General features: G+C 49.1%; 1 protein-coding gene across 1 annotated transcript in view; it reads left to right on the forward strand.

Annotated features, from left to right (window-relative positions):
• SMOC1 (SPARC related modular calcium binding 1) overlaps positions 1-18,106 on the forward strand; it is a 156,373-nt gene that overhangs the window by 122,180 nt on the left and 16,087 nt on the right. Inside the window, 6 exon segments of the mRNA XM_032624733.1 lie at positions 14,404-14,462; positions 14,464-14,541; positions 14,543-14,598; positions 15,156-15,181; positions 15,184-15,237; positions 17,009-17,114. Coding sequence (XP_032480624.1) covers positions 14,404-14,462; positions 14,464-14,541; positions 14,543-14,598; positions 15,156-15,181; positions 15,184-15,237; positions 17,009-17,114 — 379 coding nt within the window.

Genomic DNA, 18,106 nt, shown 5'->3' on the forward strand with positions numbered 1-18,106 from the left:
CGTGTGTAGGGGGGTGTGTCTTTCTCAGGTTTTGGGGCCCCTTTCCTAGAAGTAGGGACTGTGCCTCCTGAGATGTTTCCTGACATGCCTGGGGAAGCCTGCATTAGCGCAAGACTCTTTAGGCAGCTCACGTTGCACTTTCTGCTCTCACGTGAGCTTTAACATCCTGTCCTGTGTGTGCTCTCACAAGTGGGTTGCCCGGGAAGCACCCTGAGGCTTGGCCTTCATAGGTGGGGGGTAGGGAATCTTTTGTGCGTAGACGAGATCAACCACGTAATGGTAGAAGCATGGGCTTTGGTATCAGGCAAACCTATAGACCTGGCTTCTGATGCTTGCTTCCCACTGAGAGGCTGGGTTACCTTGAGAAGGTTAATTAACTACCCCGAGCTTTGATTTCCTTACTTATTAGTTAAAATCATTAATGCCTTGCAGGATTTTTCTGAGAATTCAATGTATCTAAAATGCCTGGCACACAGTAGGTGTACGTAAATTACTGAAAACAAACTCAGTGGAATACCCTGCTGTATTGTGCTAGCCACTTTTCACATGATCTCACTTGGTCTGATGAGAAGTCAGATAGACTTGTATGTTAACTTGGGTCTGGACGGCTGGTTCTGGTATGGACTAGCGCCTCTGAGTCAGGCCCCTGGGACACTTTCCCATTAGAGTTTAATGAAAGATTCCGGGTCCAGGAGAGCTTCTGCCCTTGCCTCTGGGGAGGTTGGAGTGGGACTCTGCGAGCCGACTGAGTGAGAGCTCTTCTTCTCAGCTTTCTCTCTCTCAGAGGCAAAAAGGCATCCCAGTTTCTTTTATACCCCAAACATCCTTCTTTCACACTCAGACCCTCTGACGCCAGGTTTGTCTTCTGGCCTGGGGACTGTTGATGTTGGAAAGGTTCCACTGGGCAGCTGAAGTTTTGCAATAACATGACACATATGCCTGCAGACTTATCCTGTCTCCTTCCCTCCTCCTGGAGGTTTTGGCCCTCGTTTTTAAGGCTTTGTCATGTGTTCATCATGGTCAGTGTCTCCTTCTGAGTATGTGGCAGGGTCAGCGACAGCAGGTTTGCCTGTTGGACTTCTGTTTGATTCTCACCTCCATTGTACCAGGAGTTCTTCTTGCAACCAGGCAGACAGCACACCTGGCGGCGAACATCCTAGAATTTGGGAGACAGCATCTTCTCCTATGCAAGCTGGCCAGAGACTCTGTTCTGCTTTTATAAGAAAACAGGAACTCTTGCTGAGTTTTTGGTATCAGGGGCTAGTGACGAAGGCATTTCTCAATATAACTAGAATTTCAAAACATTGTGATCATCTATAATACATCTTAGAGAAGAGAGTAAAGAGATTAAGGAACTGACAAAAATTAGGCTTCATCTCATCCTTCATCCATATCTTACTGCTTTGGATTTTACTACATGCAGGGACTTTCCCACAGCTGTGATTGATAGAAGTCTTGTTTTTTCTCTCTTTCTGTATGACAAAACTCTGTGCTTTCTCCTCTGGGAAAAGGCCATCTCCCAGGAAATGTGGTCGCGTGAGCCTTCACTCTTTTCTTATTGCAAACCATGCTCTCAAGGCATGTACGAAGGCCCCTTGCCTCTGTCTCCGCCTGGTTCCCTCCTGTGGCCACTCTGAGGTCACTGGACTTCCCTTCCTCCCCCCCATTTCTTTCTTTCCTTTCTCTCCATCTTTTCTAGTTCACTTCCTTCACGATCTGATCTGGGACTCCAAGAAGCCCTAGAACCTGGCCCTGTGGGTTAAATCCAAAAGGACCACGCCTTTCCTTCCTTACCTCCTTGCCTGGCAGACCCTCCTTCTGCAGATCTGTGAATGCAGGAGCTGGTGGTAACTCTGCTCCCCACAGACAAGCCATCAGCGGGGACACAAGGTGGAAATGCATTTCTTATAAGTTCTGCCATGACAGTGACCCCTGTCCCCCTGGTAAGTGAGAGTGTTTGCCTCTCTCACCATCTACATCACAAGGAAGCTGTTTACAGGCTCCTGTCCTGACCTGCCAGGCTCAGATCGGTGCTCTTCTAGGCCTGCTTTTTGGGCCCATTGGTCACATTTTGTATGCTCCTCCCTCACCTGGAAGCTCCTGCTGGATTGGCTGCTGCTAGGACTGGGATTTGGGGTCACAGAGGCGACAGCACCTCCTGGCTGGATCCCCCACCCCCCAAACCAGTGCTCTTGGCCTGCCCAGAAACCGTGGGGTGATGTAATAACCTTAGGCCTGGAAAAATAAACAGTTCTCAGGGAAACCAGCGGTAGCTGTTGTAAGCAAATACCTCACAGCCACCTGGAACCTCACACACAACGTGGCTGGAAGGAAGAACGAGTCATCCACGAACGTTAGCCGCCGCGGATGGGGCTGGGCTCGTGTGCGTTTAAAATACCTGTATAAAAACAGATCCTTGGTGTTTATCACTGGCCTTCTGGACGTCTGCCCATCTATCTTATGCAGGTGTCTTGGTCCACCAGGGCCAGTAGAATAGAGTCGGGGACAGGCATGGGTGGCCATCCCTATGGCTTTCTCCCTGGCAACAAAGGCCTTTCTCAAGTTCTCCCTTTGCCAGGAGGAACTGAAACACGTCTGGAGGCCCCAGAGAGCCTGGCTCCACAGTCCATCTTAACCTGGTTTTAAAATTAGTTTTCCCAGTGGCCTTGCTCCTGCACCCCATGTTGTTTGCTTGGAACACAGAGGTGCAGTGGTGGCTGGGGGGGGGGTCTGGAACTTGCTCCACCAGCAAAGATTTTATTGAGTATGTATGCTTTGTGGCGTTAAGGGCAAACCCACCACATCCCAATGTTCTCCTTTGGCCTCTGCTGCTAAAAAGACCTAATTGAAGGCCCTGCCGAGGTATTGTAATTGGCTTCTGCCACTTTGCTAGAAGGCAACTACTATCTCTGCTTTGGTCCGAGGGTCCTCATTCTGTGTTTATTTGTAAAAGGGCTTTGGAAGTAAACAGGGTATATATCTTACTAACACACTCACACGTGCAGCATTATTGTTTGGGGGATGAAGTGTGAAGTTATGATACTTTATTTGACAAATTGAAAAATATCTCTTCCATCTCCCCACCTTGGCCCGTGACCCCTCCTTCCTTCTCGCCTGAATTTTTATTTGCTAGCTCTTGTCCTTAAAGGACAGAGCTTATCAGGTCAAGGTCAACAAAGTTACTGAGAAAAACTAGAAAGACGCCAGCTTGCCACTTCTCAGTACTTGTCCCGCAAAACCACTCTGAAGCGTTTCGTATTCTTTTTGGTGGAAGGGCCATATGAGCTCACTTAAGGGCATGAGTCAGTAGAGGTGGAGCCTTTTCTCAAATTTGAGTGGATGTGAGTCAGTGATGCTTTGGGGGAAAAGTTTGAAAAAAATGCCTATATACTATATTGGGACAATCCATCCTAGAAGAAATATCTTGTTTTCCTCCACTTCTCAGTTTCTGTCTGTGTGGGAAGGACGAGGTCACTGCTTCAGACAACAGTGAACAGTGCATGGCCATTTTAGGTGCCCCAGGGAGAAATTATTTAGACAGGCTGGTTGGTTTGTAATTGTCCCTTACACCCCCTCACCCACTACACTTCATCCCAACGCTGTGCCCTATTTACAGAGCCCCCTGCAAACGCTCCTGTGAGTGGGTGCTTCGGGGACGTGGGGCAGGCGTTGTTAGTTTTGTTCCGGGGGGAGCCTCTGAGCCACAGACGGCTGGACACAGTATGACCGTGGAGACGGGTGCCAGGCATGGGGGCGAATCTGAAGGCCCCCAGCAGCCTTGCGCCTCACTCAGCCGCTTGCTGGTGCTTGGGCTCCCCTGGGGTGGGGGAGGCTGAGCTGGATCCCCCTCTGAGCCGTGGGGAAGCTCTGGGCTAGTAGTAAGACTGTGGGCTATGGGAACCGTAGCCTCTAGTACCACCGCTTCATTTTATTTTTTATTTTTTACATCTTATTTTTACATTTTATTTTTTACATCTTTATTGGAGTGTAATTGCTTTACAATGGTGTGTTAGTTTCTGCTTTATAACAAAGTGAATCAGCTATACGTATACATATATCCCCATATCCCCTCCGTCTTGCGTCTCCCTCCTGCCCTCCCTATCCCACCCCTCTAGTTGGCCACAAAGCACCGAGCTGATCTCCCTGTGCTATGCGGCTGCTTCCCACTAGCTATCTATTTTATATGTCCACGCCACTCTCTCGCTTCGTCCCAGCTTACCCTTCCCCCTCCCCGTGTCCTCAAGTCCATTCTCTACGTCTGCGTCTTTATTCCTGTCCTGCCCCTAGGTTCGTCAGAACCATTTTTTCTTTTTTTTTAGATTCCATACATACGTGTTAGCATACGGTATTTGTTTTTCTCTTTCTGACTTACTTCACTCTCTATGACTGACTCTAGGTCCATCCACATCACTACAAATAACTCAATTTCGTTTCTTTTTATGGCTGAGTAATATTCCATTGTATATATGTGCCCCATCTTCTTTATCCATTCATCTGTCGATGGACACTTAGGTTGCTTCCACGTCCTGGCTATTGTAAATAGTGCTGCAGTGAACATTGTGGTACATGACTCTTTTTGAATTATGGTTTTCTCAGGGTATATGCCCAATAGTGGGATTGCTGGGTTATATGGTAGTTCTGTTTTTAGTTTTTTTAAGGAACCTCCGTACTGTTCTCCATAGTGGCTGTATCAATTTACAATCCCACCAACAGTGCAAGCGGGTTCCCTTTTCTCCACACCCTCTCCAGCATTTATTGTTTGTAGATTTTTTGATGCTGGCCATTCTGACTGGTGTGAGATGATATCTCATTGTAGTTTTGATTGGCATTTCCCTAATGATTAATGATGTTGAGCATCCTTCCATGTTTGTTGGCAATCTGTATATCTTCTTTGGAGAAATGTCTATTTAGGTCTTCTGCCCATTTTGGGATTGGGTTGTCTGTTTTTCTGATATTGAGCTGCATGAGCTGCTTGTATATTTTGGAGATTCATCCTTTGTCAGTTGCAAATATTTTCTCCCATTCTGAGGGTTGTCTTTTCGTCTAGTTTATGCTTTCCTTTGCTGTGCAGAAGCTTTTAAGTTTCATTAGGTCCCATTTGTTTATTTTTGTTTTTATTTCCATTACTCTAGGAGGTGAATCAAAGAGGATCTTGCTGTGATTTATGTCATAGAGTGTTCTGCCTTTGCTTTCCTCTAAGAGTTCTATAGTGTCTGGCCTTACATTTAGGTCTTTCATCCATTTTGACTTTATTTTTGTGTGTGGTGTTAGGGAGTGTTCTAATTTCATTCTTTTACATGGAGCTGTCCAGTTTTCCCAGCACCACTTATTGAAGAGGCTGTCTTTTCTCCATCATATATTCTTGCGTCCTTTGTCAATGATGAGGTGACCATATGTGCCACCACTTCATTTTAAATGAGGAAAAGGAGCCCTGACTAGCAAGGACCTTGCCCAGGGCCACAGGCCCATCACTAGCTCTCGTGTGCCAAGGCCTCTACTTGGTGCTAAGGGGGCCAAGGAAAGAAACATAAGGAGCATCTAAGGAAGGAGCTGACCATCAGGCAGTGGTGTGGCAAAGACAGGGGCGGAGGCATGGTCCACCCCAGAGGGGAGGGATATTCTCTCACAGACATTGTTTTGAGTTGCTGACATAGTGATCTTTGAAAGTAGACTGGTTCTTAGTTATGTTGTTATTTTTTTAGGTAAACTAAAGACAGTGTGCCCCTCATTGCCTGTACCTAGAGCAGACTGCTCCCGCTACCCCGCCCTTGGTCATCCCTGCAGTCCACCTGAGAGACTGGTCATTCACGGGGATGGGTCAGGAAGGCCGGGTTTGCTGTACATTGGCTGAGGACACTGCTACCCTAGACCAGCTAATAACCTACCACTTATCAGCTAACTGTGGCACTGGGTTCAATGCTTTACATATACTATTGTGTTTCATCCTCACAATGACCCTGTGAGGCCTGTGCTGTGGTTACCCTACTTTTACAGGTAAGGACCCGGGACTTGAGAGCTAAAGTAAACAGAGCTAACAAATGGTGGAGGCTGGTCCCTCTGGCCCCAAGCCCGCGCTCTTGATCACCGAGCTATTCTGCCTGTATTCTGATTGTTGTTGACTTCCGTGAGCAGTGACTCCCAGGTGCCAGGCCTGGGCTGGTGTGCTAGGCGCTTACTCTTACCCCCATCTCACCCTGACTCCTGTTCCTAGAAGCTCTTCCCTCTGACTGCTGGAGTTCCCCTTGGTGTTTGGGGACAGCCGTCTGACTGAGCTTTTACGCCATCCTCATTTCTCCCATGACCAGAGCTGAACAGCATCTCTTCACTTGGCCAGTGAGTTCACCAGAAGGGGTGCCCTCCTCCAGAGACGTGGTCCAAGGTCCCTTTGTAGGTTAAGATTGGGTGGTGATGTTACCTTTTTCATGTCATTTACCTGCCTACTCTATGGGGAAAAGGGCCTTTAGATGAAATTAAACGGAGAAACCCATTCCAATGGAAGAGGTGACATTTTAAACTTGTGCATATTCTGTTTCTATTCTCACTCCCTCCACCCCTACTTAATGCACACCTGAGCACAATTTCAAGGACTGACTTTGTTCTGTTTATCAGGGAGTCTGCCTCTTCCCTGCCCTGACAGGACCTCTCTTTTCTTGACCATTGTCTGTTCCAAAGGGAGCCCTGAGGAATGGTTCTTTGAGGTCCCCTCCTCTTCAGGGTTTTCTCCGAGTCCCTGGATGACTCTGAAACTTGGGGATTGGTGATGGCCAAGTGGCAGCTTGGTGCCAGACATGATGGGAGGGCAGAAAAGCAGTCCTCCGGGGGATGGGTGCTGAACCCCGTGTGGCCAAATGAACAGAAAGGGCTGTTCGGTGATGTCCTGTGAATCACTCCCCAAGATCGTGAACTCTGCAGTATCTCCTCCTTGGAGACCACGTGTCCAGTCCCTGGGCCAAGCCCTCAAAAAGAGGGGAGTCAGTGCCTTCAAGCTTGGTCCCCCCGGTCCCTCCTTTTGCTCCTGCAGTCTCCTCTTCGGCCAGATTCTCTGCAACTGTCCCGACAGCGCACGCCACTCATGCCGACCCAGGGGCTCCCGAGGCAGGAGCCGTGTGATTTCTTACGCCTCTGGAATTTCATGTTGTGATTCAGGAAAAGTTGTTTTTAACAGAAGGCTTGTTATTTTGGGTTATCCTTCAGCATTTCATTCATTTTTGATAAGAGGCTAAGTGGGTGTGAGGTATTTGAAGGGGCTTCAGGGTAACTGTAGCCGACACAACGCTAGTGTTTCCCTTAATATTCTTGGCCCAGTGGGATGGTTCCTTTTGCAACGAAACATAGATAAGCTCCTCTTGTTTTTCAGGCGGGTAACTGTGTATTGATTTTTCCCTTAAGAAAATCTAGTGCCGGATGGTCTGAGGATTGAATGTGGCATTTCCCAGGATGAGTCAAAGGGACACATTTTCTTTTTCCGCCCTCTGTGGTCTCATCCCCCATAACTTGGCCTTGACTCAGAGGTGGGTGGTCCCACCTCTGAAGTGTCAGGCTAGAACAGAATTCTGCGGCTCGAGATGGAACAGCAGAGATTCAGCAATAGAGGGGCTCTTGGGCTAAATACACTGTGGATCCTTTATACCCAAGACTCTGTGGTTCTCCTATGAGTGAGGCGCCGCAGGTCAGGGATGGGTGTGGGGAAGGATCAGGAAGTATGCGATAGCTTGCAGTCTTGTTAAGTCCTGGTGCTAAGGGTGAGGGGTCCAGGAGGGGAACAGATACTCAGACTCAGCAGAGAGAGGCTTTGCTCTAGGTGGGACCCCGCCAGGGAAAGCTTTGGGGATGGAGGAGGCCCGGAATGAGGGTAAGTTAAGATCTTGTGGTTAGTTCTTTCTTTTTGCTACGTCTTACAAAACTTTTCTGACCTCTCCAGAGCCTGCCATGGTACCAGCATACACCCAGTACCAGCCTGTGTGAGGGCCTGGGGCCAGGAAGGCCCCTGACCCCCTCTGCATCCTCTCTGTGAGCCCTAATCTCTGTTACTCAGGATCCCACGTTAGATCTGAGACGCCAGGAGTACCATCCTCTCTCAGGACATTGCCCTCAGCCCTGTCAGCATCCCACTTCCCTTGTCTGTAGTGTAGGCAATGCTTAGTCAGGGCAGCCTGAGAAGCTGCCCTTAATTAGCAACTGAGCCGCCACTCAGAGGAGAGCCTCTGGTTCTTTCTCTGGGAAGATGGCATCATTCATCAAGGCATCTTCCCAGTTCGTGTCTCTATGACCCATGACTCTTCTCAGCTTCTCTGTGTATGGTTTTCTGTAAGATTTGGCTTTTTTCTTGGTCTCATGTTTCATAGGGACCTAGTGATGGTTAATTTTAGGGGCCAACTTGGCTGGGCCACAGTAGCCAGTTTGGTCAAACACTAGTGTAGACGTTGCTGCAAAGGTATTATTTGTTTTGGATGTGATTAACATTTATAATCAGTTGACTTGAAGTAAAGCAGATGACCCTCTGTGATGTGGGTGGGCCACATCCAATCAGCTGAAGTCCTTAAGAGCAAAACCTGAGATTTCTTGAAGAAGGAATTCTGCCTCCAGACTGTAACATAGAAATCCTGCCTGAGTTTCTAGCCTGCTGGCCTGACCTGTTGATTTTGGACTTGAGACTGCCCCATCACTCTTACCTGAATTTCCAGCTTGCCAGCCTGGAGCCAATTCCTTAAAATAAATCTCTCTCTCTCTTTTTTTTTTTTTTTCTTTTTTGCGCTACGCGGGCCTCTCACTGTTGTGGTCTCTCCCGTTGCGGAGCACAGGCTCCGGACGCGCAGGCTCAGCGGCCACGGCTCACGGGCCCAGCCGCTCTGCGGCTGGATCTTCTCAGACAGGGGCATGAACCCGTATCCCCTGCATCGGCAGGCGGACTCTCAACCACTGCGCCACCAGGGAAGCCCTCTCTCTCTCTCCATATACATATGCATACATATATATTTTTAAAATCTATCTATCTATCATCTATCTATCTATCTATTTTTTTCTATTGGTTCAGTTTCTCTGGAGAGCCCTGACTGCTGGTGATCCTCTCTGACTACTGCCTTTTCTCTCCTCCCGTCTCCCCTGGCCTCCATCACCATAAGGTTCCCCTGCTCTTTCTCCCAAGAGTTCAAGATATGACTGGCTCACCAATACCTGCTCACTCAGGTGTTGGGTTACCCAGCATCCCAGCTTTTTTGTCTGCTCCTTCCTGCAGCAGCTTCTCCTCTGGAAGGCAGCAGCCAGAAAGAAAGACCAGTCCAACGACCTGAAACTCGAATCTTTTAATGTTCATGTTTGTTGGACATTTTTTTTTTTTCTTAAGTGAAGAAGAAAAAAGAAACAGATGATAAAGGAGAAAAAGTTCCCAGAAACAAAGGATAAACTGTGGGCTAAAATCAAAATTGGGGATTAGCCGAGGGTTGAGGTTGTCCACGCTCTCCTTTGCTCCTAATTACCACAGGTCACTGAGAGGCACAGAGGCAGGGGCTGGCCGTAGCAGACGGGGCTGTCCTCCACGCTCCTCCCGTCTTGGCTGGACACCTGAGAACCCGTGCCCTGGGCCTGCACACAGGGTTTGTGTTGTCTGGCTCAGCCCGGTCTCCCTCTCCCCGGTCCCCCTCCCTGCCCACTCCCACCCGGACTTAGCCCCGCTTTGCTCGGCTGCTGTGTGATTGTTGGGATAGAGGGCTGTGTGCTTTCCGGTGGCAAGGGCTGGACCATGTTCTCATTCCTTCCACAGGCTACTTTTCTGTTGTGTTTCTTCTCTCAGGCAGTCAGAGTTTTGTGAGTGAGATTTAAACCACCCACTGCCAGGTGAGGAGCGAACCGGCTCTCACTGGTTCTCGGAATAGGATTAGAGGGGCTGGGTGTGCATGGGTGTGTAAGAACGTGTGGCTAGGTATTCCCGTGTCGCCCTGGACAGCCCTGATATTTCCCTGTCCCCCGCTGTTTATGTCTTCCAAGTATTTACAGATGGTCCCGGGCCATTCTCATAGTTATCAGGCCAGACCTTCTAATCTTGTCATCTTTCCCTGAACTTCCCTGAGCAGAGGCTGAATGTTTTAGAACAGTGAGTATCCACTTCTGAGGAGCTTCCTCTCTGGACCAGTGGTCATGAAGAGGCCCTTGAAATAGATCCCCTGGCTTGCATTCTGGAAGGTGCCTTCTTGGTATCTGGAAAATCTGATAGTTGTGAATTTTAAGATTCATTTGGGAGGTGACTGAGAAGGGCAGAGGGTGACAGTGGCCCTAAGGATGGGGCTGGCTTCTGGGTCCTCAGATACAGAACAAGCTTATGCCCCCTGGTATGTACCGTTTAGTATTCGCATGAGGTCTGGAGAAGCACTGAAGGAATAATTGGTTGATTGATTGATTGGCTGAAGGGTCTGAGAGGGCTGCAGAAATACTTACGGGATAAATTGATAAAGAGTTGAGCCAGTCTAAGTGTCTCAGTTATCTATTCCTGCGTAAGAGACCACCCAGAAATACAGTGGCTTACAACAAGAGTAATTTATTCTTTCTAATGTGTCTGTGGATTGGCTGGGTGGTTCCTTGCCTGTTTCTACCTGCACTGACTCCTGGACTTGTCCAGCTGGAGGGTCAGCTGGGCTGGGGTGTCCAAGATGACTTCACGCACACGCCTGGAAGTTGGTGGTGGCAGTGGGCTGAGCCGCTCTGGTTTTCTTCCATGTGGCCTTTCATCCTCCCGGAGGCTGGACTGGCTTTCTTATGTGGTGGTCTCAGGGTGGATTCCAAGAAAGGGAAAGTGGAAGCTACAAGGCCTCCTCAGGCCGAGGTCTAGAAGCCACACGCCGTCACCCCCGTCCTTTCCACTGGTCAAAGCAAATCAGAGTCAGCAGGGAGGGGTTTACCCTGAATACAGGGAGGTGCATTTCACTGGTACCATTCTGTAACGATCTACCACACCAAGTGAAAGAAAAACATAGATTAGATTAAAACTCAGGCTAGCACATGGCAGTGAGAGCTGATATTAAAGAGAGGTAAAGGCCATGGCCTGGGAGCAGACTGCCTGGGCTGGAATCCAGGCTCTGCCACTTCCTAGTTGTTGACCTTGAGGAAATCACACAGCCGGTCTGCTCGGTGAGGATAATAATAACACTTTTCTTAGAGGCTTGTGACGAGTTTGAAGTGAGTTAGTGGAAGTGCCCAGTACAGAGCTGGGCACACCATAAATACTCAGGTAGCTGTTAGCCATTATTATTCATGTTACTGTCTGTAAATGGTGGGTGAGTTACAAATCTGGCCTTAGGTGTTCCAGTTCCAAGGCAAAGAGGGAAAAATATGAGGGTACAAGGTTCGGAGTGTGCTTAGGCTGAGAAAATCGTTGGTTCAGAAGAAGCAGTGCTGTTTCAAATGGATAAGCACATGTTTTTACACATTTGCTTTCAAATGCAGCAGATCTGGGGCAGTCTACAAAGCGACTGGCCTGGCGGATCTTCACACCATAAAAATAAATGTATTTTTCCCCGAAAGCAAATAATTAGAGACAGTGACCTCTGTCTAGAGTTCAGCAAGACAGGCTTGACCGTCAGAAGCCCTTGACTGGGGCCCCAGCCCTCCTCTCTCCGGGGTGAGTGAACTTGGGAAAATTCATGAATCCCTCCACGACTCAGCTTCCTTGTCTACAAAATGGGCATAATAACAGTGCCTACTTCACACGGACAAAGAGATTTGGCAAGTAAAGCCCCTAGTCTGTCGCCTGCCTGGCTCACGCTCCTCCATGAATATTTGCTTTGACTATTAGTAGTATAAAGAGGATCTTAGGGGAGATTTTTGTCTCTGTCGGAAGACAAACTCTCTGTGTTTTCTTCACAAACAGTTGGTGCTATGATTATAAACCTTTCCTGTCTCTTTCTTAGAGGAGCACTTGAACTTGCAGGGATCGTCATAAAGTAATAAGCAAACGAATAAAGACAAGAAACCCTGCATTTCACCTTCTCTCGAATTCCACGCTAACCCCCAGTTTTTCCAAATTATCGAGCGTCACCGTTTGTATGGTTTGTAGTATTCTCCGTGGAACTCCGTGCAACCTCTATGGAAGCGGGCTACAAACCTTTCAGAACAGCCTTCAAGGACTTCCAGAAATCTGTCGACAGTCCCCAAACCACAGGTTCCCACCTCTCCTCGGCTGGCTGGTCTCCACACGCCCGCAGTTTCAGGATCCCCAATGCTGTGAAGTCAGGTCCATCATTTGCTCTGTCCCTGGGGAAGCTTTCTCCACCTCTGTTCGCATCTCGCTTTCTATCTGATTTATGGCTTTAGAATGTTGGCCTGGAAGATCTTAGTTTAAAGCCTCTGTCAGACGTTGTTACACGAACACGGTGCTGGTAAAAAGCTGTTTTCCTTTGGTTTTTCTCCTCTGTCACTTTTTCTGTGGCATGAACCATGAGGTAGGAAAAGAAAGTTACCAGCTTGGGGTTGGGAGAGCTATTGAAAAACTCTTGCGTAATCCCCTGGAAGGTGCCAGGCTCCATTCCAGCCAGGGGCCGAACTCAAAATTCTGGGTCTTCAGGCCAGGTCTCCCCATGGCCCCTCTCTTCCAATCAGTTATGTCTCTTTCCTAAGCTGCCTCTTAGGGACAGTTCTGGTGGTAGTTATAATTGGGCTCAGAATCTCGAGTCTAGTGCCTGTCAACTGTTTTAAACTGCTGTTCCTCTAGCTAAGGAGATTCTGTTTAGTTTCACTGTGTTTGCGTTATGAAAACAATAGTTCTTTTTTCTTTCATTTTCCAGATCAGTATTATATTTTAATAGCAAATGTACTGTTCATACCTGTCCCCTGAATCTCAGATGTTTTTATGCGCTTAAGGGGATATTCCCTCACCCTGCAATGAGAATTTTTTCAGCATTTTTCCTCAGAGTGAGACAAAAATCATTTCCCATCATCTGACTTCCCTCTAAGACAGCATGGAGCTGCTTTGCGTCTCTGTGTGCACCTACAGTCTGCTTCAACATCTGTCCGGTTCATATGTGTATCATTACCAGAGTCATTATTTCAAAGGGTTTGGCTCCTTCAGAGTTGAGCTTCTGTATTTTCATCATTTGTGCTGTTGTTCAGTGAAGAGAATGAATCTCCACATTGCTGATACCAAATTCCTGGCTCTCGGAATGGTATTTTTGTAAAACACTGTGAAAATATCATGGGATACCCAAGACGATTCCTGTCATCTTCTTCAAGGGGAAAGTTGTAGAATTTTGTTCATAAAAGAAATAAAGTGATAATAAAGTAAATAAAGGGATAAATAAGTAGATCAAAAAAAACGATAGTACAGGTATACGATGTGGTCCCTTTTATTGTCAAAAAACCCCCAGTGGGCTTCCCTGGTGGTGCAGTGGTTGAGAGTCCCGCCTGCCAATGCAGGAGACACGGGTTCGTGCCCCGGTCCGGGAAGATCCCACATGCCGCGGAGCGGCTGGGCCCATGAGCCATGGCCGCTGAGCCTGCGCGTCCGGAGCCTGTGCTTCGCAACGGGAGAGGTCACAACAGTGAGAGGCCCGCGTACCACAAAAAAAAAAAAACAAAAAAACAAAACAACCCAGTAGATGTGTGCATATGTATTTATGTGTGTGTACATGAAAAAGAAAAGGTCCAGGGCAAGTAGTGTTTAACTTTGGTGGGATTAGGGTTTTTTCAAATTTTTTCTTTATAACAAGAAAGGAGCCTAATGCTATTTATTTATTTATTTTAATGCTATTTATTTTTAATAACTAAAAAGAAAAAAGAAAAAAAAAATCCCCACAGAATCAACAAAAAACAAGAAAGGGAAGTCAGGCAGGTTGACTGGTCAGGGGTCGTGTGGGTCTGAGGCCCCCACGGCCTGGCACAGGACACCATGCACTGCCTCAGCCTGGGCCTGACTCTGGAGAAACCAGGTTGGCTGTTCAGAGACGTTGACATAGTTCGTGAGGCCGCTGAGTACAGACACCTTCCTGAGGGCCTGTTTCTCTCTCGCACTGGATGGAAGCAGTGCCGTGTAATCAGCTCAGCTCCATTCAGGCCTGAAGGGAGTGGGTTTGGGCCTTGTTTCTGCTTCCCTTGGGTGCCAAGCACCAGAGCACCTCCCTGCCCTGAGGACAGTGGCCTGGCCCTGTCCTGCTGCGTCTGGGCTTGGGAGAGTGTCCACAACACACGGGCATTCCTGCATCAGCTGTCAGCTCGCAGGGCAGCCAGGCTCCTGGCCCCCGCCTCTAGGGGGCCGCAGGGAGGTTCTGGGCCTCCAGCCCCTCACTAAGGGCTGGTGTGGGAGACACAGCTCCCCTTGGTGATTCACCAGCCAGCCATCCAGTTCCCTAGGGCCAGGCCAGGTCCTGGCAGGGAAGGCACAGGAGTGGGAATCACCACAGGCTGTGTCTTCTCTTGCAGAGAAAGTTCACTCTTGTGACCAGGAGAGACAGAGCGCCCTGGAAGAGGCCCGGCAGAATCCCCCGCGAGGGCATTGTCATCCCCGAGTGTGCCCCAGGGGGGCTCTATAAGCCAGTGCAGTGCCACCAGTCCACTGGCTTACTGCTGGTGTGTGCTGGTGGACACGGGGCGTCCGCTGCCCGGGACCCTCCACACGGTAAGTCCCCCAGAGCCCGTCCTGCCCCTCAGCCCTCAGGTGAAGCCTGGGGAGGAGAGCCAGCTTCCTGTTACACTGTCACCCTCACATCTCCTGGCTTTATTGTCCTGGCCTGGTGGCAGTCGAGGCACTAGGGAGCAGCATCTCTGCTCGTGGGCAGATGAGGTCCCAGTATCCTGGATTCTGGTCACAGGTCTGGCCTTTCCTAGCTGGGCGACCTCGGGAAAGTAGGTAACCTCTCTGAACCTCAGTTCACCAGTGAGAAGGTGATTTGCCCTGCCTGAGTCACTAGGTTCTATGGAATCAAAAAGATCCTGTGTGCAGACATAAGGTAACAGCGCTCTACTAGACTGACTAGGATGACATGCCTGAACATGTCTCTGTGGGAACACCGACGCTGGGATTGCCTTGTAGCTGCTGGACAGTACAGGAGATATTCTGCTACCAGCTCTGGGAGATCTAGGCTTCGAGACCACACGGATCATTGCTGGGAGTAGGAGCTGAAGTCAGCTCAGTTTCCAGCCCCTCCTCACCCCCTGCATCTCTCTCTTCTCATCTACGTGATGCCCAGTTGTGAGAGCGACGCAGGGCCCAGAGTGCGGAGGTGGACGACCCCTTCAAGGACAGGGAGCTGCCAGGTGGGAGACCGAACCACTACCCCTTGCTGGTGCCTTCACCTCTTCCTGTTCCTCCAGCCCCCTCATCATGCAGAAGCAGCGTCCTCCTCTGCGTCTGCTTCCCCATCTGTAAGGTGGAGCGGGGACACTGGGCAGGGGCGTCGCAGGAGCATGGGCTCTGCATCCAGTCTGGGATTTGTTCCTAATTCAATCCTGTGCTCTGAGCGCACTGTTTCTCCTCCTTGCTTTACCTTTTTATATCTTTAAAATGTAGTCACTGGGTTAAAATCTTACCCTTAAAAGCTCTACAGTTCTTCTCTAAGGGTGACTGGGAAAATGATCGGGGGCTGTGGACCCTTTTCCCAGGGCTGCAAAGAGAAGATAGCTCACAGGAAAGGCTGTCCTGAGGAGCAATGATTCCTGGTGGCCCAGAACTGTCACTGGGATATGACACAGACTCACAGGCAGGGACCCCAGGACCTCTAAATGGCTGCTGGTTGGGTTTCTCTTATTTATAGTGTTCTCTGCCAGTGAGTTACATAAGAGCGCTAAATATTGATGGCTCAGAACACTGTAGTCTTAATCAGCACAGATGCAGGTCAGCGCTGGTGGGAGCTGGGCCTACTATTCCCCATCAGGACCTCGAAGGAGGACCTGAAAACAGAGGCTCCTGAAAGTCTAGGGGTTCCCAAGTGAGGTTTGTAGGTCACTCTGTCATGAGAATGGAGTCGTAGAGACCAGGGTCCCTCCTTCTAGCCATCTCTTCAACAAATGTCCATTGAGATTCCCCTGTGTGCCAGGCGCTGGGTTTGTCTAATGGTACAAAAACCGAAGTGAAGCTTGTCTAGTGGGGGAGACAGTATCCAAATAAATGAATCCAAACGCAGATAAAAGGTGGTGACAGGTTACTCTGAAGGGAAAGAGTGAGGTGCTGGGAGAAGGACAGGAAGAATCTGTGGTTTCTCTGAGAAGGTAGCGTTTAACCGGAGGCCTAGGGGGTTTGCAGAGAGCAGAGAATGAAATAGTTGCTGCAGAGAGGAGGGATCGTAGGTAGTGTTGAGGGCCCATTTGGGGCTGGTAGTCATGAATTTGCAGGAAAACCGTCTCTCCAGTTGCGTGGTGGTGTTTACGCTAGCACTATTCAGCTATGGGGGTGTAGACTTGGAGAAGGCATATCGGTGAGAAGGTTCGTCCACGCCTGGGGTTTTGCTGGAATCACACAGTGCGGAATAGAGAAACAAAGGGTTTGAGAGTACTTATAAGGGAGGGTTGATAATTATAATCTAAGCTGGTTGAGGAGAGATGTGAAAAAAGGAGGAGGTTCTTGGATAGGTAAACAGGTAGATCTACTTGAGGCAACTTTGACCTTGGAGTTCTCTGCATTCCTTGTGCCCCTTCAGCACCTGGTCCTTGCTGCTAGAGTCGCTCCGTCCTCCTGTACCAGAACTAGCTTGAGTTCCCCAGTAGACTATGAACTTTACGAGGGGAAGAACCATGTGTATAATATCCCTAACATTTAGCATAGTGCCTGAGTTGATACTCAGCAAAAAAATTTGAGGAATGGAAGAACATTGAGAGTATTATTATCCATTGGGTCTATTGGTCCCTTGCGGGCTGTGGGTAGAGGAACTATGGAGGTTTATGAGAATCATCTGAGCTGTGGACAATTCCCAAAGTGGATTTAGCTGGACAAGAAGGACTTGGAGAGGTTGAGGAAACAGTGGTAGTTGAGGAAGCTGTTTACTTGATCATTTACCTGGCATCTGCCTTCAAATCTCACTTTGTCTTTCAGGCTGTCCAGAAGGGAAGAAAATGGAATTTATCACCAGCCTACTGGATGCTCTCACCACTGATATGGTGCAGGCCATTAACTCAGCAGCACCCACTGGAGGTGGGAGGTGAGAATGCGAGCGGGACTCAAGCCCAGTGGGACCTCGGGGGCCCCTGACTTTTCAGATGCTGCGGGTCCCTGGGAGAGTGGGGAGGGGTGGGTAGAACAAGAGCTGGAAGTTGATCCTCTTCCTGAAACTGCGTAGCTGTGACTTTGTCTCACCTTCCACCCAAAATCTCGCTGCCCCTCTCCCCTTTCTAGTCTTTGGGAGTTGCTTTTCTCTAGCTTGTAGTTACCTGATTATAGGCAAGTCTGGGAGTGTCTGGAGACTTCCAGCACTTCAGTCTCAGAAATGGATGCATTGGAGTGAGTCCAGAATGGCAGGAAGGGGGATGGGCATACGATGGGAACAGGGATGGCAGGGAGGGAGTCCAGAGCATTTGGTGGTTTTCTTTTCTGAGAAGGCAGGAGCCGCGTGCCATTTTGGCTTCCTGAGAATCCCGAGGGACTCTGGGCAGTGGGATTGGACACTGCCATAGCCAAATCCAACTTAGTTCAGGAGCTGATATGCTGACCGAGGCAGTCCTGCCCCGAGGCCGAAACGTACATGCTCCCCAGCGACCAGCATCGCCGGTGCTCACTAATTTGGGCCCATTGGGTCAGTTGATCGGAGCACGCATGCATTCATCTGTCCTCTGCTCAGAACTATTGAATGTGCGTGGCACGCCAAGCACTGGGCTAAGGATTGGGAATCCAAGGATGCGAGGCATGTCCCTCCCTTCAAAGAATGCAGCCTAATGGGGATACTAGGCTGTAGAAAGATACAAACTGTGTGGTAAATGCTAGAACCGAGGTGAAAGAACAGAGAAGCGCTTGCTAATTTAGTCTGGAGGAGTCAGAGAAGGCTTCCTGGAGGAGGTGATACTGAGTTTTGAAGGATAGGTAGGACTCAGCTAGTAAAAGAAGGAAAGCCATTCCAGGAAAAAGGAAAGAACATTGTGACCTCAGGAAAGTGCACGTCTGTAGTTCAGTATGGCTGAGCTGGGGTGGATGGAGAAG

The sequence above is a fragment of the Phocoena sinus genome, chromosome 2, assembly GCF_008692025.1.
Source record: "Phocoena sinus isolate mPhoSin1 chromosome 2, mPhoSin1.pri, whole genome shotgun sequence".
Taxonomy (NCBI): domain Eukaryota; kingdom Metazoa; phylum Chordata; class Mammalia; order Artiodactyla; family Phocoenidae; genus Phocoena; species Phocoena sinus.